This window comes from Palaemon carinicauda, chromosome 1 (assembly GCF_036898095.1).
Source record: "Palaemon carinicauda isolate YSFRI2023 chromosome 1, ASM3689809v2, whole genome shotgun sequence".
NCBI lineage: Eukaryota > Metazoa > Arthropoda > Malacostraca > Decapoda > Palaemonidae > Palaemon > Palaemon carinicauda.
The window spans coordinates 91,364,112-91,389,123 of NC_090725.1; the positions used below are offsets into that span (position 1 = coordinate 91,364,112).

Genomic DNA, 25,012 nt, shown 5'->3' on the forward strand with positions numbered 1-25,012 from the left:
AAAACTAGAGTGCGGGGAGCAGTCACTCTCCCCCCAGCTCCACTTCTTTGATGTCTCACAGGGTTATAATACAGGAGAGGGGGTTCCCAGCCCCCTCGTCCCGTCCCTTTTATTCGCCTCTTACGACACGCAGGGATACGTTGGCGCTATTCTAATTTTTTTTATCCCCTGTGATTAAACAAAATTTAATTTTTAGTAAGGCCTCGTTGCCTGAAAGGAAATAACTAGACTGATAAATTGAGCATCATTTATTTAAGTGCAATTACATTTCATGTAATCGTTCTATTACTCTCGATATATATGTCGAGTTTGACTCGATGATTTAGGTAGTAAAAACTTTTAATACAAAACATTCCTCTGATGATAATGAAGAAACTAATGTCCGGTTTTTCATTTTACAATGGAAAAAACCATTATTTTGTTTTTGTATTTAAATCATGAATATATAAAATTAAAATTAACATGTCACACAAATACTGTGAATAATATACCAAATTAACATTTATTCTTAGAGAATTTAAATGTGAAAAAATAGTATTTATGTAAAAGTTATAAGTACAATACATGACTTTTGTAAATGACCCACAGTATAAATTTCAAAACAAAAAATTATTTCTATTTACCCATTGATGATGATATTCATAATAATAGAATATACAATACATACATTGAAGTATGGTAAATGAAAAAACTAAGCTTCTAATATTTTGACATAATCATCACAAATTAAGCAAATCATATTTATACTGCACACTACAATTCTATTAATTTATTAGACAATGAACCTTTAGTCTCAAAGAAAACAAACAATCATAGTAAAGTAATTACATAAACTCACATAATAGCATATCAATTTTTAAATTAATATTTACTGAACCTTTATTAGTATTTTGGTGTACTAATCAACTGATACAGTTGCAGGAATTGTACTGTAGTTCAAGTTTGCAATACAGGATAGAGAAACAGATCACTACTTTAAAAACTATTAATGAAGAATTATTGTTTTTATCTCCGTCCATGTTTTATTTGTACAATGTACACATAGCTGAATAGATGATTCAGGTTCTTCACAAATTTTATAAAATAAAATTTTACAGCAATCTTGTTTAATAAACTTCATCAACAAAACACACAAAAAATAATGAAACAACCTAAGCAAAGTTCATCCACCGTATGAAACTTGAAACTAATTGCAATGTCAGTGTTAGGATAAATCTGCTTGTTTTGGATGTGAAATTTATTGATGTACAAAACTTTGCTTTTTATTCATTGCTATAAACTAAAAATTCAAGTTCCTTGTCATTGTTTCAGACTTGTCTTGACAGTTTTTACTGTGTAAATTTAATCATGTTGCAAATGGTGAAAAATATGATTTACTGCTGTTATTGCAATATTATGATGGTAATTATATGAATAAAGTATCTAGCATATGGTATTTTCTAGTAGTGTAGTTGTATGAAGCTCAAAAACAAACTGTCAGTATCATGTAAAGCTAAGCCAAAACTGATACCCCTAGAAACTGCTTGATTTTTGGATGCTCTAACATTTAAACATGAGTAATGAATTAAGCTTACAAAAATATTCCACACACTGTCTTTAATTTTTTTCTTTTAAAATTCTGATATAGGTATTTACAATTTTGAAACAAATACAACCAAAGTATTTTGCTACAAATGAATGAATGAATTTATGAAGGTTGAAGTAATCTGTAGGGTACAAGAAAATCTATTTGCTGTAAGATTATGATAACTTTGGAAGAATTAAAGTATGTAAATATAGTACTGTACCTATAATTAACCTAAATATATTTTTGAATAAAGTTTCCAATAATGTAAAGTATAACTAAAACACCCAATTTAAAATATGGAACACTTTGGATATAAAATTCTCATGATGATTCAAGTTAATATAATGTATAATTGCACTTTGTTGCCTTTCAAAAGGTACTTTTGTAATCGACAATACTTTACATTTTATCTTAAATTCTAATTGTAGATGTGATTAAGCAAAATATCCTGAATCAGGGAGACTGTTGCCATTCAACATTCAGAAATGGTGAAAGATCATAGATATACAGTATATGATAATCATTCCTTTAAAAGTCCTTTTTCTGGTAAAATTCTTAAATATTAGTATGAATTAATTTTCCCTAAAAAGAAGGCTCAAAAGAAGTATTTTTTTATAACTTTTGCAACAATTCCTGTGGTACAGTACTTCAATTTAACCTTTTCAATTCTGATTCTGTAAATTTTATTGGCCCCATTTCCAATTATTCAGATTCAGGTGATATGAAATTACATAATTGGTGGAAAAATGATTGTAAAATTAGTTTAAAAATGTTCTGCGTATAGCATTCTCTCTATAAACCATCTAGCTTTTCAGGGGAAGACCCAGCCAAAATGAAGGTTTTGTCACTAGAATAAGGTTATAATAATTGCACAAAAGGAAACATTGATGACAAGTACTAACATTTGGCAAATGTGAAATGCACACTGCATCTGAAGCACAACTGCCCAGAGGGCAAAATCTGAAAGTTGAAAATAAAAGGAAAATATTCATATCACCTACCATACTGCCCCAAAGAAGAAATCACTGCCTGATTGTATTTACACTTTAAAAGAAATTGAGTGCAAATGCAGAAATTTATTTTATAATTTGCAAATAAAAAATTATTTAAAAGATTATTTTTGGTAAATACAGACGTCTAGTTTTAATATACTGTACCTCCACAGTATGGTAGGTGTGGCAAATCCTTAGTATCATTATCTGCAGAAAGCCCCTTTATGTAGTATGTCACTATTTTACAAATGTCACTCATGAGTAGTTATAGAAAATTTGATGGAAAGAGCTAGGATAAGAGCACTTTAAGGAAAATATGTTTGTACCAACCTCTTACTTTACTTGGGTCACTAACACGTAAGGCTATATATCACCTTTTGAATATTGATGTATTGGAGATTGAGAAAGTTATTAAATAAATATCATAAAGCAGTACTGCATATGGTGCATTTGTGAATCTTTAATGCAATACAGTACCACATTCTTTACTAAAAAGATGGCAGTTGAATAATCATCAATGAGCTAAGGCTGGGATTAGTACAGTATTTACAGGAGAGTGAAAATTTAGCAAAATAATTTTATCATAGCCACTCTTAACTCTGTTGATAACAAAAATTTAAAAGTTATTGGAAATTCGTCAAGACACTTGCAATATCATTATTATTACATTTAAGATTTTTATATCACATTTCCTCATTAAGGAATGAAATGAGTTCTCTTCACTTCGTACAACTTCCTGACTAAATTCCCACCTTCCTTAGGCCTTCATCTATCCCTTTTGACATGATTTTATGGACCTTCCAAATTGTCTTTGCTATTTACTACTTTTCTGACTGGTGCATCTCATCCTCTTTTTATCTCATGCTCAAATCATTCAACCTAGATCTCTGGATATTTCCTTGTTGTTGGGCACCATATCTGTATATTTCTCATTTGTAATACAGCATGATACACTTGTCTTCAATCTGACTTGGAATCTCAGCATTTTGTAACCATACCTTTTCCCAGCTCTATTTTCTTTTTATGCTTATGTCTTTCCTTATACATTATATATATATTTTTTTTCAAATTTTTACACTACTTTAGAAGGAAATTATTTAAGTCTACCAGTAGTTTAATAATCTTTCCATTTCATCTTTACTGTTACTACTTTTTTACTGTCTCAGTAAATACCTTACTACTCATTGTGTCCCCAAGTTAAAAGAAATGCTCTATGCCTTGCTTCTAACAACATGGTGCTCCACCTCCCTCTCTTCCCTGTTGGCTCTGGTACATTTTGAGTATGATAAAGATCTTGCTCCACATGCATTTTGCAATCTACATGATTGAGATATCATATCTTACATTTAATATTCAGTACACACATTTGCAACAGCATGCAAATGGCCACTTTCCTGGTTGTATTTCTTTTTTCATCATCTTCATCATTTGCTTTGGTTATGTTTAGTTTCAATTTTTGTTTATTATCCTCTTTCATATTTTAAACATATGATTTTTTTTTTTATTTCCACTGTTAACACTAGATCATCTAAATATATTCCCAGAGGCCTTCGATCATCTACATAAAGTAACTCCCAGAGGCCTTCCATTCTACAGTCCTTTGTGCCTTCTTACATTATCAAAATAAAGTACAATAAAAGGACTCGGGGATGATTCTTGTCAGACACCAATATTTGCCTTGTATATTCTGATTATCAAGCATTGTCTTCCCCTTAGGATGCGTCCAGATGACTGGACACTGCACGGCAGGCAAACACTGGTACCAAACCATGAGGGGTGGTAGGAATGATGTCGGAATTGCAAAACTCAAAAGCATTGATCTGGCAACAAACAGTGGTATCAGGTATAGTTCAGCCCCATGACCTCTTTTTGTTCACCAGCCAATTTAGAAATTGAATTACATGAGAATGGACCCCATACTTTACAATCTTTTTAGAGATAGTATAAGCATTTATAACCCCACAGATAACATTCTATGTAGGACTAGACCAAAAATCTAATACCTGTAGTCAGATTTCATACAGTAAACGCATTACGTCTGGAATTGTGTTTCTGCTACTGTCATTATTCCTTGCCTAAACTATGAACACTTGATCACGGCAGTGATGATAGTTGCCTGTTGTATTCTCACTTCTGACATCAACTATACTCCTTGCTGCTCCTCATTGTGTTCTGGTAATAATGCTGGCCTGGCATTTTGAACGAACTCTTAAATTTTATGTCAGGGTACAGTAACATTGCTAGCTCTTTGAGTCTTTTCAGCATTTACTTTGGTATAATAATGTCCATTAAATTTTTTCTCTTGACATTCTTTCAATACCTACTTATGATTCACAAATGAATAATGTAACTTTGCAAGATAGTTTTCTTATACTGTGGTTGCTTTGTACTAAGCACCACTTTGGTTGTTAATTTATTTGAAAATTGTCAGTTTTGACCATTTTTTTTATTCTTCAGTGTTGTACTTCCATTTTTGATGTTCATAAGAATTTTTATTTCTGTAATTTTCAAATTGTACCTAAACTATTTTCCTTCATTCTTATTATTACCATTTTCTTTTCCTATTTGTGAGGTATTATTCTTCTTTTCTTATCTTCATAAGTCTGGTCTATTTACCATTGACAGGTTCTCCAGCTGCTTTTACTTTTGGCCATTTTTTTTTTCCAAAGGTACCTTTAAACCTGGTTAGCATTCCTATGAGTCCATGCATAAGGTAGAAACTAGTGCGACTTCTAATTATTAATTCCTATGAGTCCACGAATATGGTAGAATACCAGTACGACTTCGTATTACTAGTTTATTCTTCAAAGCTTTCTCTTCTTGATGTATCCTGAAAACCAACTCTGTCACAAGTCCTTCTGACTGTGGCAGTATCTTACTGCACCTGACCATCTTTCCCAAATTCCTGCTTTTAATTTCTATGGTCGTGAATATAGAATATAAGTAATGATATGAGAACTTCTATCTTAATCACTGGAGAACTCACTATGGTATGGGTGTAGTCCTCATAACAAGTTATTAAATTTCATAATAGATTCTCTCTGCTAGAAGGAAATGATTAGGCAACCAAGAATGAAGCTAGGGAACACAAAGAGTGGGTGATATCTTTTTTGTAGTGCCTAAAAATATTTTTGTTTGTTTGTTAACATGGCCCTCAAAAGACATTCTAAATCCAAGTGCATAGCCAAAGAGACTAAATGATTTGTGTATCAGAAATACACATAAATTTCTGAATGAATCAATTAACCTTTCAACATATGGGAACCCTTTTAGTCGTAAATACTTCTCACTTAAAGATCAACATCATTATTAAATATGTATTTCTTCTCATACCAGCTCTTTCAATCACATTTTCTATGCCACAAAATGTATTCCTACATCATTGATTTTCATCACTTTGTGATTAGTTTGTCTCTTCTCTGTACAACATACAGTACTATACCAATATTACGTTGTCAAAGGAAATGTTTATAACTGCATAAGGGGAAGAAATTCTTGTCTTTATCACTACTCCAAGTAAAATCTTGGTCTGCTTGTTGTCTTCATGCTTAAATCAGAAAGCACATCTACATTTGGTTCCACTGATTCTTCCAGGAAATCAAGATCATTAGTAGAAAATGCATAAGTTGATAAAAACTCTTGGGAATAATGTGACAAGGGTACTGGTTCTGATTTAATCGAGGTTAATGAAGTTGCTGATTCACGTGATATTGGCACAACTGGAATAAAAAGAGAATTAGTAAAAGTTGCAAATCTTGTTCCAAAATGTTTTAGAAGTGAAAAACAATTTATTTACATCTATAGCAGTTCCTAACACCCTAATAAAGGGGTTTTGACAAATGAAAAACCTATTTTTGGGGAGGTGGTTAATGTCAGAAAACGGATTTTGAGCGAAGCAAAAAATCTATTTTTGGGTGAGATCGCCATGTCGTCCTGATGGAAGTTCCTAAAGTAGCTTCCTAAAGGATATATGTTACTACAGTGATATTCCCAGAGAATTCAACCTTCAGGTTCCAGAATTCTAACTCCTGGAGCGAATATCCTTAAAATTTCCCTCAAGGATATCGCATAATATCAGAGGACGTATTCTTGACACGCTACATAGCAATCTGCACCCCTATTAGCGATTACGCTTCGAGGGGGACGTGGCAGTATAAATAGAAAAGGGGGGCCGTAACAAGGTTACCCCCGTTCTCGTACTACTATTGACCACCACCACAGCGCCATTCCCAAGATGGTGGACATTCCTTGTAGCATTGAGCGTGGTGCTACAGATACAGTGCCTCAGGGGAGGAACTGTGAAGATCTTTTCTTTTTAGAAAAGAAGGGTCAGTCCATCAGGACGACATGGCGATCTCACCCAAAAATAGATTTTTTGCTTCGCTCAAAATCCGTTTTTTGGGCTTAAGCCATGTCATCCTGATGGAAGTTTACCAGAGCATCAATGTATTTGTGGATTTTCATTAGTGCCTTAACCTTGGGACAACCATTCTATGATAATTCGGATCAATCGAGACAAGTGACGTTACCGCTATCCGTCATTCTCACTAATCATACACGATGTTAGTGCTTCCTGCTCCCTACAGGGAAGAATCATTCTAGACAGTAGAAAAAAGGAGGGGGTCTCAAGGTTAGCATATATTGTATGAACAAACATAAGTACACTGGATGTACAAACCGTCTCGGAGTTTGTGAATATTACCATATACTTATCAGTGTTTCTTAAATTCATTGTTTGTGAGCATACACATAAATAAAGAGTACTGTACATACTCTGGATTTTTTAATCATGCGATTGTCGGGCGAATTAGGACGCAATTACATTCTAATAGACATTTATTTTCAATAAATGACTAAGTAAATTAGCAAGTAAAACGAATGTAGCATGATAACGGAATTATACCTGTAACATGTACAGAGATCATCTTTCTTTCTTGTGAAGAAAGAAATGATGAGTGCCACTCTCAGATTGAAGAAAATTTATAACAAAATTTCTCTTCATAATTCCTGTACTAGTTACCTCTATCGGCACTGTGTACTACATACACACGGCACTAGTGCTATCTGTATAATTCCACACCTGGGATTTTTTAACAGAGCTAGTGTCACCATGGTAACACATTCAAAGGAGGTCACACTAAGAGAGATGACCCCTTCTCCCTTCAATAGACAGTCCCAGTCAATTAGCTGTTCATCGTAGAAATAGACGGCAGGTTAAAAACTCTACCCGACGTCACCACATACTGGGTCAGTTCATGGACTTGCTTAGCATAGTGTTTGTAGAACACTCTGGATGATTTTCATCCAGTATATGAGCAAACATGACCTGCGGGAGTACTGTCAGGATCCGCTCTACGAATAAAGTAGGTGAGCTTTGCCCTCAGTTGTTTTAGGGATAAGTTTGATCCAGAGGTTTCTCCTTTAAAGAGCTGACCTCCCCCTGAAGTCTGAAGTTCTACGAAGATAGACCTTTAGACACTCTACCGGACATAGAGAGACATCTTCCTTCAGAGGGCAGATTCTCCAGGGACCCCAACTTTTAGTGGGACATAGAGAGACATCTTCCTTCAGAGGGCAGATTCTCCAGGGACCCCAACTTTTAGTGGGTAGCTCATTCTTAGCAAGAAAGGATGGATCAGGGAAGAGATTCAGTTCTCCTGTTTCTGCAAACTGGATGTGGCCATCATCCCTAGATAGGGCCACTATTTCACTAACTCTAGCCCCTGAGGCTATAGCAAACAGAAAAATAACCTTTGGGGTTAGATCCTTAAGCGAACAATCTTCATTGTTCATGGATGAGGCATAATGTAGGACCTTGTCCAAAGACCAAGAGATGGATTTTGGTGGTGTTGCAGGCCTAAACCTTGCACATGCCTTCGGGATCTTATTAAAGATCTCATTCGCCAAGTCCACTTGAAAGGCATATAGAAGAGGTCTAGTCAAGGCTGACGTGCACGTCGTTATCGTGTTGGCCGCCAAACCTTGGTTATGAAGATGGATAAAGAAGGACATACAGAAGTTCATTGAAATCTCTTTCGGTCCTTTTGCTTTTACGAAAGCAACCCACTTTTTCCATGATGACTTATATTGTCTTTTAGTTGACTTAGACTTGTATTCTTCTAAGAATTCTATATTGCCTTTTGAGATCCCAAACCTTTTCTTAACCGCTATGGCAAGAAAATTATGCAATGAAGGGTTCGGGTTCTCTGTGATAAATCGACAGCAATTAATCTCTGAACCTTCCAAAGTCGTCCTGTGTTCAGAACTAGGGACAGCCTCAGCCTCCGTTCCTTCCTCAAGGAGGACAGGTTGCTCTTGGGCTACTTGGGAGCCAACAGGGCTACTCCTACCTGGAAGGATCTCAGCATGTTGAGGACTCTCAGCAAGTGATTGAATGGGATGAACTGGAAATCCTAAGTGTATCCCTTCCATTTCAGAGAGATGATGTCTATCATTTTTGTTAGAGGATCCTTGTATGGGGCCGTATCAAGGTAGTTCCTTGATGATGCTCGTAATGAAGAGGTCGGACTGCAGTTCTGGGACTTGTACCCATCTGGGAGAGAATAGGTCTGCGTCCGTTGACCATTCCAACTCTATCGGCTTGAGCCTGAGTAGAGCATCCACTGTCACATTGCGGATCGGTTGTAAATGAACTACTGACAGGTGCCATCCCCTTAGATAAGGGATGGTCATCAACACCTAGACTGTATGAGACGTTCTCTAGCATTGTCGATTGCAGCGTCTCGTTATCGCTTCGGGGTCCCAGATCAGCCGTAGACAATCTGATCTGCCTGGAGAGAGTTTCCCTACTCATGACTAGACCAACATGGTCTTGGAACTTTCGGGCTTTGACCTTTGTTAGGGAAGCGATTAAGGAAGGACCGATATCAGTCTTTTTAGGCCTCTTCGAGTGTTTGATGCTTGTTTTCTCCAGACTCTCAACGCATCTTGCAGCAGTGCTCTTAGCACTGGGCCTATCTCTATTGCGAACTGGAGAGAGATCAGAGTTCCTCCCTGTTTGCGTTTTGGGAATCTTACTGATTACCAGAGTCTCTTGACAGACCTTGCCATCTCCTTTTACATTCCCAAAGGAAAGGAGAGTTGGTGTGACCACAGGCTTCAATGGCTTTTTAGCCATTGCAACCCTTGAGCTGGAGAGAATCGAGACCTATTGAAGCTTATCTAGCATCTGCGATGATCTGGGGACCAGATCATTTCCTTGGATGTTCATAGACCAGCCAACTTGGGTGCTGCCCACCCCAGCCTCTCGTCCAGGAACATTGTTGCCTGAACCTTTCTTAGGCTTAATTATTGCATGGCTGTGTCTGCCAATTTTATGAAGATATCTCGGACTCTGTCTAGTCTAACGAGTATCTTTCCTAGGAAGCATGTCACTTTGTGTAACTTGAATCCTAGATAGGAGGGGAGAGGGTGATTTACTGGAAGTTGCCAATAGACAACTTTTAGGTCTGGTAAGACTATAGGCACCCTTTTCTGCAACGGGGTCCTCATGCTCAGGAGGATAAACATTCTGAACTTGTTTTATTTGGACTTGTTGAGTGGCGGCAAGTCCCGAATGACTGAATTTTCTTGAGTCCTTCTCGTAAACACACAACGGCCTTCCCTGGAATTCAGTGGACTATAGTTTCCTTACCACCTGTATGCTTTAGAGCTCTCAGGTAAACTCCTCCAGGAGGATTTTGGATTATAGGAGGAGTTGAGGAAATGGTGGTAGAGACATCTCCACCTCTCATCTTAGTCCCAACTTAATTAGGCCATGGACCCAAGGATCGAAAGTCCAGCGATCCTAAAGGAACCTTCCTCCTCCTAGAAGCATTTCTATGCTTCGACTGATCAGTTGGAAAGTCCAGCGATCCTAAAGGAACCTTCCTCCTCCTAGAAGCATTTCTATGCTTCGACTGATCAGTTGGAATATATTTTCGACCACCTGCCTGTGGCAGCGCGGTCACTACAACTGTAAAGTGTTGTTGGACAGCTCGAAATGGATTTCCAGACTTTCCATCTTCCTCTTAGGTTTGGGACCTACAACCTTGGAAGATTCTCTTTTTGAAAGGATGCCCCACTTTTGGAGAAGTCATACTTTCTCTGTGGTGGCGTTCTTAATCACTTACCTGACTACCTCGTCTGGAAAGAGGTCTTTACCCAAGATGTTGGAAGATATTAGCTTCCTTGTTTCGTGTTTCGCTGTCGCGTTAGCAAACTCCTTACATGTTCTTCTAGTCTTTATAAAGGCATAAAGGTCTTTTACCAATGTAGCCATATGTATTTTGGCTAAGACCTTGAGCATGTCTGGGGTATCTTGATGAGCTGAGCAGAACTCTAGTTCTGTAGAGATAGGGAGGCTGCAAGTCTCTCCTTTGTTTCTTGTTCATCCTGTAAGAGAAACTCAGATAATTTAGGGAGATTTTCCTTAAATTGTCGACTGGCGACATCTGCCTCAAGTCTTCCTACTGAAAAAGGTTAAATGGGCTTCCTTCCAGTTCTTCTCCTGTCTGGGAAAAGCTAGTGACAGAGGTTCACACTCCTTGAGTGTAGAACACGGTTTACCTGCCTCTACTGCCTCAGTGACATATTTAAATGCCTTCTCCGTAAAGGGGAATGAAATTGAAGCAGGAGCAAGAAAGGAAGAGTGCCTGTTACCTGGTGTGAATACCTTCGACACCGAGTAACCCACCTTTTCTATGGTACTTGATAGGATAGCCTGTGCTTTATCATGGTCGAGAATCATAACCTCCTTTGTTTCCATTCCTTTTCCTGATCTTGGTTATCCTTCAGTCTAATGAAACAGTTCGGGAAAGTGTCAAAGCTTGGCCAGAACTGGATCTTGTCCAAAGGAACAGCACCCATCTTCTCCAAGATGTAGAGTTTGCCGTTTAAAATCGGCATCAGCTCCGCAAACCTCCAGGGATTGGTTTTGGAGCATGTCAGGAGGTTTTGATCCATGGGTCGTTTCTACAATCCCTAAGGAGCGATAAGTGGAGCTTTACCAAGCTCTACCTTGCATTTTGCTTCTTGCTTTGTGCTCTGATTGCACAAATTTTCTACTAGATTCTTCACTTGGGCCCATAACTTGTCCATTCCATTTAATATAGGGGTAGAAGGCGGAGATATCGATGTCGCTGGCTCTTGAGCCGGTTTGGACAGAGATAATTCCAACCTGACATTCTCCCCTTCTTCCCGTGGGCGCTTTTTGCCCTCCTTCCCGAAGGTTATCTGGCCGTCGGGAGAAGTACCTCGTGTCTGGGGCACTACTATTTCCTTACTCGCTGTTGGAAATAGTAACCTACGCATCTTGTCGTTAGGCAGGTAAGGTCCCGGAGAGATTTTCTGAAAGCTTCTCACCCAGTTGCGGAACTTGAAACGAGCTGCCTCCCTAGTCTCTACCGACTTGGGATTCTTGAAACCCTCGGACAATAGGGCCCGACATACTTTGCAGGCCTGCGGGTTCCAATACTGCAGGTGTTCGAAAATAATATTGCAGGGGGCATGAAACCTGCATGCATTATGTCCGTAAAAACACTTACTCTTATTTTTGCAGACGATTGCAACACATGACATCTGGTGTTCCTCCTGTAAAGAAAGGAAAACAGAATGAGTATACAATTGATTATCTCACTGGTAACCAATATATCAAAAGACATATCTTAAGAAAATAGCTTAGGATAGCAAGCTATAAAGGGATAGTAGGAGACACATACTTGTGTATCCCCTGCAAGCAAATGCTGATACCTCCCCCCAGTATTAAATGTTAGGAATTTCCTTTTTCAAAGGAACTCCAACTGAAAAAAGGGGTTTTTTCTAACCCCTAGGGATAGGGAAATGTACAGTGAACCCTCGTTTATCGCGGTAGATAGGTTCCAGTCGCGGCCGCGATAGGTGAAAATCCGCGAAGTAGTGACACCATATTTTCCTATTTATTCAACATGTATATTCAGACTTTTAAAACCTTCCCTTGTACGTAGTACTGTTAACAAACTACCCTTTAATGTACAGAACACTTAATGCATGTACTACAGTACCCTAAACTAAAACAGGCACAAATATTAAAGGTGATTTTATATCATGCATTTCCTAAACATGCTAAAAAGCACGATAAAAAATGGCAACCAATGTTTTGTTTACATTTATCTCTGAACATAATGTAGAAACAAACTGGAGGTAGAGCTTTGCTTATTACCCAGACATATTTCCCATACTTTTCCCTTAGAACTACATCACATCTTCCTACTTTAGATATATATATATATATATATATATATATATATATATATATATGTATATATATATATATATATATATATATATATATATATATATGTATATATATATATATATATATATATATATATATATATATATATATATATATATATATATATATATATATATGTGTGTGTGTGTGTATATATATATATATATATTTATATGTATACACATACATACCTACATATATACATAAATACATGCATACATATATATATATATATATATATATATATATATATATATATATATATTACTGTATATATATGGGTTATGGAAAAAATCCGCGAAGTGGTGAATCCGCGATGGTCGAACCGCGAAGTAGCGAGGGTTCACTGTATACTTCACTGTCCCTTTCATTCTAAATACTGTGGGGTACGGATGACTGATTACTCAATCAGCTTAATGAAGAAACACTATTCCTTTAATGTAAAAGCGGCCGCAGCATAAGCTCGCGTGAGGGTACCCAAAATATGCTAGAAATAATTGATGTATAATCATACTGTAGTTTTCTATTTGCAGTATGCATTATATTGCAATTTACTGGCTACTGTATAATTATATATAGTGTGATCCAGCTAATGTGTTGCCTATATGGCAATCAGCTGACTGCACGGTCCAGCTGGCATGATGCCAACTGGACTGGAGAAAATGAAAGACATATATTTGTGTATCCCACCCAACCTATTTGTTGTGACCTCCTTTACAAAATTAAAACATAGAGTTTCCTAATTATGGAGACTCGAGGATAAGGGCTCTGCCCTTTAAGGGTTAGGAGTGTAACCTCCAGTCCTTGAAAAAATTTTAATATTGCAGGGTAATCTGAAGACTGATTTCTAATCAGAATATTGAAGAAATTAAATTCTTTCAAAATAAGATAGGGTTCCACAAATATTTGAGTAGGATATACAAAATATATTGGAAAAACGGTACTAGTATAATATATACAGAAGTTTTCTATTTTTAGTATATCCTATACTGCAAAAATACTAACTACCTGTATAAACATATACTGTAGTTCAGCCGGCATATCCAGTCTGCTAGCTAGAGAGAGAGAGATAGCATGGAGAACAGGTTACCTAATACTATGTATATATACAGTAAAAGGGATGTAAAAGTCTAATTTTACTACCTTTCTCCAGAGAGATGGTTCCAATGGAAGGGGAGAATATAACATTGAAGCTTCCATCCAGCTACAGTACTGTCGCCGGCAAGGTTATGTCTATACCTTGTCGGCCGGCAGAATCAGTACAGTCGGCGTGCTGCCGGTTGAGTAAGCACCATTCTGTGCCGGCCTGGTAGGCAGCACCCCGGCAGCAGCCACTGTTGCTAGCAGGTCAAGGGAGGACTTAAGAACCTTTGGTAACAGAAGGGACTAACCACTCACAGCCAACATGGGCAGCAGCTGCTCTGGTTGCCTGCAGCAACCACCAAGACTGCCGGCTGGCAGCAGCCATGACTGCCGGCCGGCAGTAGCCATGAATGCCGGCCGGCAGTAGCCATGAATGCCGGCCGGCAACTGATATGGTCAGCAGCTCAAGCTGTCATTACTGCTGGCCGACAGATGTTAAGACTGCCGGCCGGCAGCTGACATGACTGCCGGCCGGCAGCTGTCAATTGCTATAGAGGGGGAGTCTGGTCGTTCCCGGCAACCCACCAGCAACAGTAAGGTTGCCGGGATTCGGCAATATAAAAATAATAGAAGGGAAGGGAAAGAGGGTTCTGTGAAAGGTACAGCAGGAGCTGGCCGTAGTCTGTCCTGCCCTACCTAACAAAACTCCATTCCTGTATTAGAACTATCCTATGTGGCTAAAGAATTCTATTCCTTAGCCTAGGGTTAGAATAATACGATAAAGAGGTTGGTAGCACTTTCGCCACCACCTCTAAACGGTAAGGAAACTGGGCTCTAGTGCCAGTGTCCCCTAAGCAGTAGAAGAATTTTATTCTTCAGCTTAGGGTCAACTGACACAGGACTAGTCTGCTAGGTCACAGGGAGAAGGGTCATATCGTACAGACCCTTCAGGAGTGGCCTAGGGAGGTCTAGCCTCCTATGTCGGCAGCCTAACCTAACAAAAGAATTTTATTCATCTTGCCAGTCAGCTACCGACCACAGACTAAATACTCTGAGATTCTGGCCAAAACCCCCAAAAACCTGCATCTGCGGTTACAAGGGAAGGGCAGAAAAAAACGTAGGAAAGTCATGCCTGAATTAAAAATTCGAGGCCGACCCACTTAGGTTGTAGCCTAAAGCTACACTCAGAGGGAAGAGAGATTATCCTTAAATCTCCTCTTGGAGACGTGTAAAGTTCATCCAATTCTAAGAGATAACTATCTCTGTATAATTGAAATCACAATACATGAGGGTAACCGGGGAAATGTCTGAACGTATAATAGAACGCCTAGGTTAGGTTACATAGGTGAGATGAGACCTCGGTTACCTCACTCACCGAAACTCTAACTATACGATCGACATGGAAAGGAAAATTATGCACATTATAAATATCCTTACAAGAATAATTTGCCTAAATAGCTTACGTAATTAAATAATTAATTCATGCTATTTAAAAACCGGGAAGTCGTTCTACTTACTAAATAACTCATGCCTAACGAACGACAGCGCTCATAGCGCCTCTGGTATAGGCTAGCTCTTAACACAATAAATTACTCTAATTTCACTGTGAAACGGGAGCTAAAAATTTTTCATTGTAAAGACCCAATACTCAACTTTCCGGAGGCAAAAGAAGCTGGAGAATGCATAATAAAAATCCTTGCAATTCGATCGAAAAGTTAGATCAACAGGGAACACCACTGAGCGAAATCGCTACAAAATTAGGAATGTCTGCCATCTTGGGAATGGCGCTGTGGTGGTGGTCAATAATAGTACGAGAAAGGGGGTAACCTTGTTACGGCCCCCCTTTTCTATTTATTCTGCCACGTCCCCCTTGAAACGTAAACGCTATTGGGGTGCAGATTGCTATGTGGCGTGTCAAGAATACGTCCTCTGATATTATGCGATACCCTTGAGAGAAATTTTAAGGATATTCGCTCCAGGAGTTAGAATTCTGGAACCTGAAGGTTGAATTCTCTGGGAATATCACTGTAGTAACATATATCCCTTAGGAAGCTACTTTAGGAACTTCCATCAGGACGACATGGCTTGAGCCCAAAAAACTGGTTATAAAGACAAAAGATTTTTTATTTTAATTCTCACTGCAAGTATAAACAAAAGTTTGAGTGGAATTGAACATATTTTATGTTATGTTATGATACATTTAAAGATGGCTGTTTTGCGTCAATAGGCGTAGGAGGAGATGATGATGCTTACTTGAAAAAGAAAATTTGAAAACAAAAGTCATGCGATTACTAAACAGAAATTTTATATAAATTCTGATATCCTTATTTTTCAATCTTAAATAACATACTTTATTATCTAAAAGAAAATTATTCAAGTATATGAGGGTAATTACTTAACATAAACTGTACTGCATGCATTTAGGACCTGTTTTAATGATCTTTATTGGTAATATCTTTATATGCCATGAGTTCAGCTCAGAATAGTCTGCAAGGGTTAGCTATGAAGTTACTGTTTATTTTTAGGCTCAAGCCATGTCATCCTGATGGAAGGTTCCTTTAGGCAGCTTTCTAAGGGATATTTGGCTACAGTGATACTCCCAGAGAATTGACCATAGGTCTCCAGAATTCTAACTCCTGGCGCGAGTATCCTTAAAATTTTTCTCAAGGATATCGCATAATATCAGGGGACGTATTTCTTGATACGACACATGGCAATCTTCACCCCGAATAGAGTTTTCGCTCTGAGGGGGAAGAGTGGCAAAATTGAAGGGGAGCTGTCATCAAGGTTACCCAGAGGATCCCCTTCCCATACTACTACAGGATCCAATATGGCTACCCATTTCTTTGTTTTGTAGCGAATTGCGCACAGTGTACTCCCGCTGCCCTCTGAAGGAAGGTGTCTCTCTATGTCCAGTAGTGTCTCTAAAGGTCTATCTCCGAAGAACTTCAGACTTCAGGGGAGGACAGCTCTTCAAAGGCGAAACCTCAGGATCAAACTTATCCCTGAAACAACATAGGGCGAAGCTCACCTACTTCATTCGCAGAGCGGATCCTGATAGTACACCCGCAGGTCATGATCCGAGAAAGATTGCTTCCTCACTGAACTTTTTTCAGTATATGGACTTTGAGAGACTCCGCTCATACACTGGTTGGAAATCCTCTAGAGTCTTCTATAAACATTATGCGAAGCAAGTGCACGACTTAGAGCCTTTTGTGGTGGCGGCAGGTAGTGTTGTCAAACCTGTTGTCTAGTGCTGCGATGAACAGTGAACTGTTTGGGACTCTTTCAGTTTGGGTGAAAAGGTGTTAACAGCTTGCAGTGTAATACCTTTTATTAAGTGTCACCCTGGTGACACTAGGACTGTTCTTTATAGGTGCAGAATCATACCAATGACACCAGTGCCATGTGTACACTTGTACGCAGTGTTGATACTTATCCAACATTTACAGTGAAATTATCTTTATAATTTTTCAACTGATTTGGAGTGGCTAATGATATTTCTTCCCTTTCAGGTGATAAATATCTATACCTTTTATATGTTGGATGTATAATACTGATTCTAATTTAATACACTAGTTGTTACATTTATGTTGTCTTCAAATAAATGTTGAAGGTGTATTTGTATCCTATTCGCCCCAAAGTAGCTGAATAAAATTAGACGGAGTTTTTTACTTAATTTCCTAAAGTAAAGTTTATACTTGAAGGTGCATATACGTGTGAACAAAATAATTGAATGATAATTACATTTGTTCCAATATATATACAAACCTTGCTGCTTCTATAGTCGAGGATGACATTTCCCTGCAGGGGGCAGGAAGCCCTAAGATTGTTCCATGCTTAGTGGATATGACGTATAACGGTAACGTTATATATTTATGTGGTCTGGATGACCATATAGAAGCTGACCCAAGGTTAAGGCACTTATACAAACCCACAGATACAGTACTTTCAAGTAATTTTCTGGTAAGCTTCCATCAGGACGACATGGCTTGAGCCCAAAAAACGGATTTTGAAACAAAGCGAAAAATCTATTTTTGGGTGAGATGGCCATGTCGTCCTGTTGGACCCACCCTCCTTTTCTAAGAAAAGGATTGTACATCAATCCCCACCCAAAACTACTCTATCTGTAGCCACCATGCTTAATTGCTACAAGGAATGGGAGCCATATTGGACCCTGTAGCAGTACGGGAAAGGAATCCTCTGTGTAACCTTGATGACAGCTCCCCTTCAATTTTGCCACTCTTCCCCCTCAGAGCGAAAACTCTATTCGGGGTGAAGATTGCCATGTGTCGTATCAAGAAATACGTCCCCTGATATTATGCGATATCCTTGAGAAAAATTTTAAGGATACTCGCGCCAGGAGTTAGAATTCTGGAGACCTATTGTCAATTCTCTGGGAGTATCTCTGTAGCCAAATATCCCTTAGAAAGCTGCCTAAAGGAACCTTCCATCAGGACGACATGGCCATCTCACCCAAAAATAGATTTTTCGCTTTGCTTCAAAATCTGTTTTGTTTGCCCTTTCATTATTTTTTTACTGTTATTATCATGGTTATTATTATCTTATTATTATGGAAAGTATTACTTTATTACAACAGCAGTATACAGTACAGTAGAAGAGCTGAAAAGGTATGGAAAAAATAATTACTGTATAAGAAAAAGGTTGAAAGAAAATACTCCTTATAATCTAAAACTGGAGTTTTTGACTTGGCAGAAAAAAATACAATTGAAATGAAACATATGTTTTATATAAATTACAGTAATTTTTAAGTCCTTATGAATTGGGGAAAAGCAAAACAAAACATTGAAAAGCACTCTGATCATGACAGATGAGATGCTGAGAGTGTCCTGGAAAAAATAAATCAATTAAATGATATCTGGGGTCTCCCTAGCAAAAAACCAAAATAATGAACTTTGAGGTATGGCGGTATTGCTGTTGTATTTATTATCGGGATTTAGAAAGCTTTGGTGTTACCGGTAGAATAGCAGCCGGCATCACTCACCGTAAGGAGTTCTTATATTTTGGTGAATGGGGTAGATTGGTTGTGGCTGTTTTTTTGTAAATTATTAAGATAACAATTTGAGTCCTGGGTAAGTTTCACTGAAATAAAAGAAAATAGAAGGTAACCAAACTATAAAAAATTATTTCTAGCTTACCTTGGTCTTCTTCTGGCTTTTGCATCTGTTCAAGAGCCATCTGAGCTCTCTTCACACCAAGTTTTGCTGCTTTTATAATCAACGAATGAGCCTTTATACTATCACTGATACCTCCTTGACCTTCAATTAACATAACAGCTAAGTTGTAGGTTGCCCAACCATGGCCCAAATGACTAGCAGTTTCGTAGAGTTCCCTTGCCTGCAATAAGAATACAGTAGTTATTAAAAATAAGTCAACTTCATATGATTTTATTTTTCAATGTTTATAAACCTTGAGTGTATACAGGTACTAAGAATACTAAAAAATCTGCACTTCCCATACTGAATTAACATTAAAACCGAATTGATACAAAATATTTTCATTAGGTTTGATTCAATAACTTAAAAACTGTAGATATCAAAGGTTCTTAAGCAGGATGGAAAATCAAAATTTCCATACATGTTGCCTTTTGAATTCCCTTAAAAGTTACATTCACAGGTATATGGTAATAGGTTTCTCAACTTCTGACTGTGTATCAAATATAAAAATGTAACTTAGGTGACATGAAGTTCTGTTAGATGATTACAAAACTGATAAAGAAGAATTTTCTTTGCACTACTTCTTGGGATGTTAATGAATATAAAACAATTATAGTACTGTGGTATCATTTAAATTCGTTGGCATGAAAATTCTATGTTCGCGAGGTCGTAAATTCGCATATTTTCAATTTCAGCCGTAGTTTTTCCCCCCAACCAAATCCGTAAACAGAATGTGTGTATAGTGATCCACTGTTACGTGGATACATGTCAATTAGAGCAGTCTGTCTGGCAGTAACAAAGTGACATGTCCACTATTACACTAAGTGGTTGAACTCGCGCGGAAATGTAACTAAAAAAAAAGACATTGTTAGAGGTTTTTCAAAAAGGACCTGTAATAATTGTCATACATATGGTGAAAGGATTTATCACAAAATTGCATACTAGTAGTTTATTAGTACATGTAAACATATTAATCATTGTCTTACATGTTATCTTTTACTGATTGCCAATAAAAAAAAAAATTGAAAAGAGGAAAAAAAAGTTTTTAATTAATAAGAGGTATATATGCTATGTTATAATACCATTAGTCCTACAGAATTTTGATATGTGAATGGCAACGATAATTATTACATGTTCACTTTTGAAAGAGAAATAAGAAATAAAAGGAATAATATTAAATTAGTAAATAAAAGCATTATCATGAGTGATGGCCAGTGAAGTCGAATATTCATTTAAAACATAATAAGTGAGAGGCAAAATGGTATGCCGATTTTTCAGAAGTTGTTATTATCATTATTAATTGCTAAGCTACAACCCTAGTTGGAAAAGCAGGATGCTATAAGCCAGGGGGCTCCAACAGAGAAAATAGCCCAGTGAGGAAAGGAAACAATGAAAAATAAAATATTTCAAGAACAGTAACAACATTAAAATAAATACCTCATATATAAACTATAAAAACTTTAACAAAACAAGAGGAAGAGAAATAGATAGAATAATGTGCCCGAGTGTACCATCAAACAGACATAAATTTACGCAAAGTATCTTGAGTGAACTCAGCGAAAATTCTGCATGAACAAAACTGATTTCAAAGTACTTTATTGCAGTGCAATTCAGTAAATCTCTTCAGTTTTATACATTGAAAGTGGGTCTATGCCTTTCTAGGTACAGTATATTCCTGATGAGATACATACCCAGAGATCTATAAACATGCTTAGCATCTATACATGCATAGCATATATACATGCATAGCATATATACATACCCAGAGATCTATAAACATGCATAGCATATATACATACCCAGAGATCTATACACATGCATAGAGCATATAGAAGGTATTGCTAATTTTAGTGGCAACTATCTATATTCATATGAGACCTGGGTAATAATCAGAAGTGATTGGAAGTTAATTTTCATACTAAAACAAGCTTCTTTCAAGACTAGAATTCCCATATTACACAAGTATGCAAATTATTTTGATCCTTTTGTATAAGACTTAGTTTGATTAAAGAAGTAACTCTCACTGTAAACAAATAACCTGGATGTGAAGCAACTTTTCTTAATTTCTATAAACCTCCCCTGATGTTCATATGGCTTCTCTCTGGAAACTTGATTTTATTGACACTTTGTTGTAAAACTAAAAAAATTCCTGTTTTCGTGTAAAACTAAAAAATTTCCGGTTTTCTTTCCTTTCAATAGACTTATGCCTCTAATAAAGTAATGAAACAATCAAGCAGTTAGGGGATACCACTGAGGCTTATCAAGTCACAGGTCCTTTATCTTTTCTGTCTCTGTGTTACATTGGTTTGACACAGCCCCATTCTCGTGATAGTTAGTTTCTTACTGTTTTTAAAGATATCTTATTTAGGATTTGTTAGTAACTACTGTGTATATTGGTCAAGGGAATCATTTCTGGGCAATCATGATCTGCCTTCTCTTTGTCTTGTGATATAGATAACCGTTGAGATGATTGCAAAGGCCTCACTGTCATGGAAAAGTGTTTCAGTGGTTGCCGACCAAAGGAAACTTTTCTTAGTTCAGAGGGAGATCCAGGGAAGACTAGGGTAGTTGATTATAGTGGGGATGGTGATGATAATGGCGTGCCAGCCCCGAACACAATTTTGTGAAATTTCAGTTTTAATAGTGATGAGCTAAAAAACTAAAAAAAACCCAACTTTAGCTTCTTTTGTGATTCCAGAAGGCCTGGAAGTCTCCACTTCCAGGCAGTAATTCTTTTGTTATGTGCCCTATTTCTATCATAGCCTGACTTCTCAAGTCCTGTCAGAGGGTATAGTGTTCCATTCATTAATGGTTCTGATGGTGCACAGCTTGTTACAGATTTGAGATCCTCTCATAAAGCCTCAAATTCTTTATTTACTAACACCCTTCTTCTACAAAAATTTCACATTCCTGCACTCCTAGATACTCTTTTAGACATCTAGATTGTGAGGCAGAGTAAGTTTGTTATCCAACGTGTGTTTTAATGATTGATATGGAGCCCTTTTTAGGGACCTGAGAACCTTGGTTACAGTTCAAGTGGGAGGTTTCATTTCCCGAGGAGTACAGGACTTCTCAAATTTCTCGTTACCATTGACAGCTCCCAGGAAGAGTAAAGGTCTACACCACTCAATCTAAAAACCTGGCTAAAGGCTGAATGAAAGCCTTTTACCACCAAGACTGAAAGGAGTTTTCTCTTTGTAGGAAAATGAGGAAGTTCACAATTAAAGAAATACTGTAGAAGCTCCAAGAGGAGAGATACCTCTTCGATGACAACAACCACAAAAGACTGGCCACTAGACCTGTTATACTGCCATGGAGGTATCCAGACATCTGTGCCGAGCCTTATGAAAGGCTTCTTGTTCTGAGATGATGGATAATCTTCACTCGTGAAGCAACAGGGATGTCAACGAGTTGTGGTTTCTCTGCATGTGGGGTAAACATAGAAAGTTGGGTGAATGGGGCAACTCCTGCAAAGTCTCGTTCAACAGCTTGAAAAGGCTAGGGAACCATTTTGCTTGTGGCCACTTGGGTGCTATCAACATTATCCTGAGGTTTGGAGCTGACCATAGTTTGCTGATTATTCTGTGAATTGGGCAGAATGGCAGAAAAGCATAAATGCCTAAGCCATTACAAGGGTATTGAAGGGCATCTCCAATTTTGCTGCCTGATCTGGAACCGGCGAACAATACACTGACAGCTTGTTGTTCAGCTTTGTTGCAAATACGGTAGGTCGATCATTGGGGAATCCCACAAAGTCAAAATCTTCCTTGCCACTTGAGGATGAAGGGACTAATCTGACCCTACAACCTGTTCATGGTAACTGAGCTTGTCAGTAATTACATTCCTTTTGCTTGGAATGAATCTTGCCAACAGCTTCAAGCCAGTTTTCAATGCCTATTTGCGAGTTTACCTTGTCAACTGGCAAAAGTGCTGACGTATGCCACTACGGTAATGTTGTCACTCATCAATGCTATACAGTGGCCTATGAGGTACTGTTGAAATGATTGCAGTGCTATGTTAGAGCTGCCTTCATTACCAGAAGGTTGATGTCCATGTTCTTCTCCACCTGAGATCATGTCCAGCCACCACCTGATTCAACAGATGGGCTCTCCAGCCTTTATTTGAAGCATTTGAGAATGGGAGTAGTTCTGGGAGGAGGCATTCTAATTGAACACTTTTCCAAAGATTCCCATCCTTTAGTCATCAATGGAGATTCGATCTTTTCTGATTCTTTGGAACTGTATGGCAAGTAGAGTTGCTGCTCTGGTTCCAGTGTCTCTTGAGGCACCCCGAGAGAGATACTAAATGCAGCCAACTCAGAGGGACAAGTTTTCATAAGAATGCCAAGTGACTCAACAGTTGTTGTTATTGTTGAGCTGGAAGATGCTTTTGATGGAGGAGCAGGTGTGCTATCCTCCTAAATCTGGCAATCTAGTTGTCTGACAGGAAACACCCTTCCAGCCACCTTATCTATGTGCATGCACGGGTATTCCATTGTCTGCTCGGGGGTGAGGCCCGACTTCTCTCTTGAAGTTCAAAAGGACCAGCCAATTGTCCAGGTACCTTAGTAACCTGATCCCATTGGCATGTGCCCATACCGTAACAAGTTTAAAGACTCGTGAATACCAAAGGGGCAGTTGCCCATCCAAAGCACAGAACTTTGAATTGGTAAACCTTACCCCAGATGGAAAACCGAAGGAGCTTTCTCAATGAATGATGGACAGAGATCTGAGTGTGTGTCTCGCATATCTATCGAGATCATAAAGTTGTTTCTCATGATTGCTTGTCTCACTAACTTCATCTTTAATGGTGTTTGTAGGGCAAACCTGAATAAAATGGCGAGGTCGATCACCAGTCAGCCGTCCCACTAAGGACTTTTCCACCAGAAAAGTCTGTTGCTGAAGAAGCCTGGAGGCTCATCCTGGACTACCATACTTGCAAGGCACCCATGACCCACATCTTCTGGACCTCGTGAGAGTTTATGCCTCTCTGAGGTTCTGTCTTGTCCTTCTCAAAAAGTCTCTGGAGATTCTGCCATGGAAGGGGGTCTGGATGCACTTTGTGCTCTCAACTAGTGACTGTTCCCAGCGAGAACTGGCAGTACCCTTTTCAAGCTTGTGTGAATGGGATACCAGTGGTTGAGCACAGGAGAAGTGCTCCCTTTTCACCTTCAGAAGATGGCCAGCAACTAAAGACTCTTACTCTGAAGGAGAGGTCAAAATGACCTTAGGAGGGGAGGGGGGAAGCAACCTCTTCTTCCTTTTCCCAGCCGTCATCATATCAGTGGGATATTGGAGTAGTCAATTGCACCCATTGTAGTTATGGCCACACTGGGGGAAGTTACATCAGGCAATCCTGCTCCTGTAGCAGAATAAGCCACACCAATCCTTCAAACATGACCGAGATGGAAGATCTTGACGTCATAAGATCATTCTGAGTGTGGGATGATCTAGGTCAAGAGGCAGGTATCAACTAGTAGGGACATCTTATGCAATGGTATCCTCAAAGCATCTCCGGAACGTCCCGAAGAAGGAGAGGGACGAGGGCAGCTGCTAATATCCTGACCAGCAGCTCCCGTGCTCAGTCTTGTATGGAACTGCGTACTGGTAATAGGAGCATGAGCTCCTAAAACCTTATACGGTATGGTCCCGAATTATGCTTGTTTGAATTGTGCAATTCCTCATTTATGTGGTCGCTGGTTTAAAAAAATAAATTTTCTGTATGTGCAAAGCTGTACAAAGTTTGCGAGTCAAGCACCACAAAACATATCAAATCTATTGTCTTTTCAAGTACTGTGCATTGGTAGGCTTACGTACGGTGCCTGATAATAAATGTAACCAGACGATATTTACCTTACATTTTATTAACATAATTTCATAATAAATAGCCTATTTGAGAAAAAATTCCAAATCACGATAAT

The 25,012-nt window shown here is 38.2% G+C and overlaps 1 protein-coding gene across 1 annotated transcript in view; it reads right to left on the minus strand.

The window, feature by feature from the left end:
• Positions 1-244: 244 nt before the first annotated feature.
• LOC137649868 (uncharacterized) overlaps positions 245-25,012 on the minus strand; it is a 75,112-nt gene continuing 50,344 nt past the window's right edge. Inside the window, exons 5-6 of the mRNA XM_068382813.1 lie at positions 19,075-19,273; positions 245-6,278 (exon numbers count right to left, since the gene is read on the minus strand). Coding sequence (XP_068238914.1) covers positions 6,067-6,278; positions 19,075-19,273 — 411 coding nt within the window. The 3' untranslated portion in view covers positions 245-6,066. The remainder of the gene's footprint in view (positions 6,279-19,074; positions 19,274-25,012) is intronic.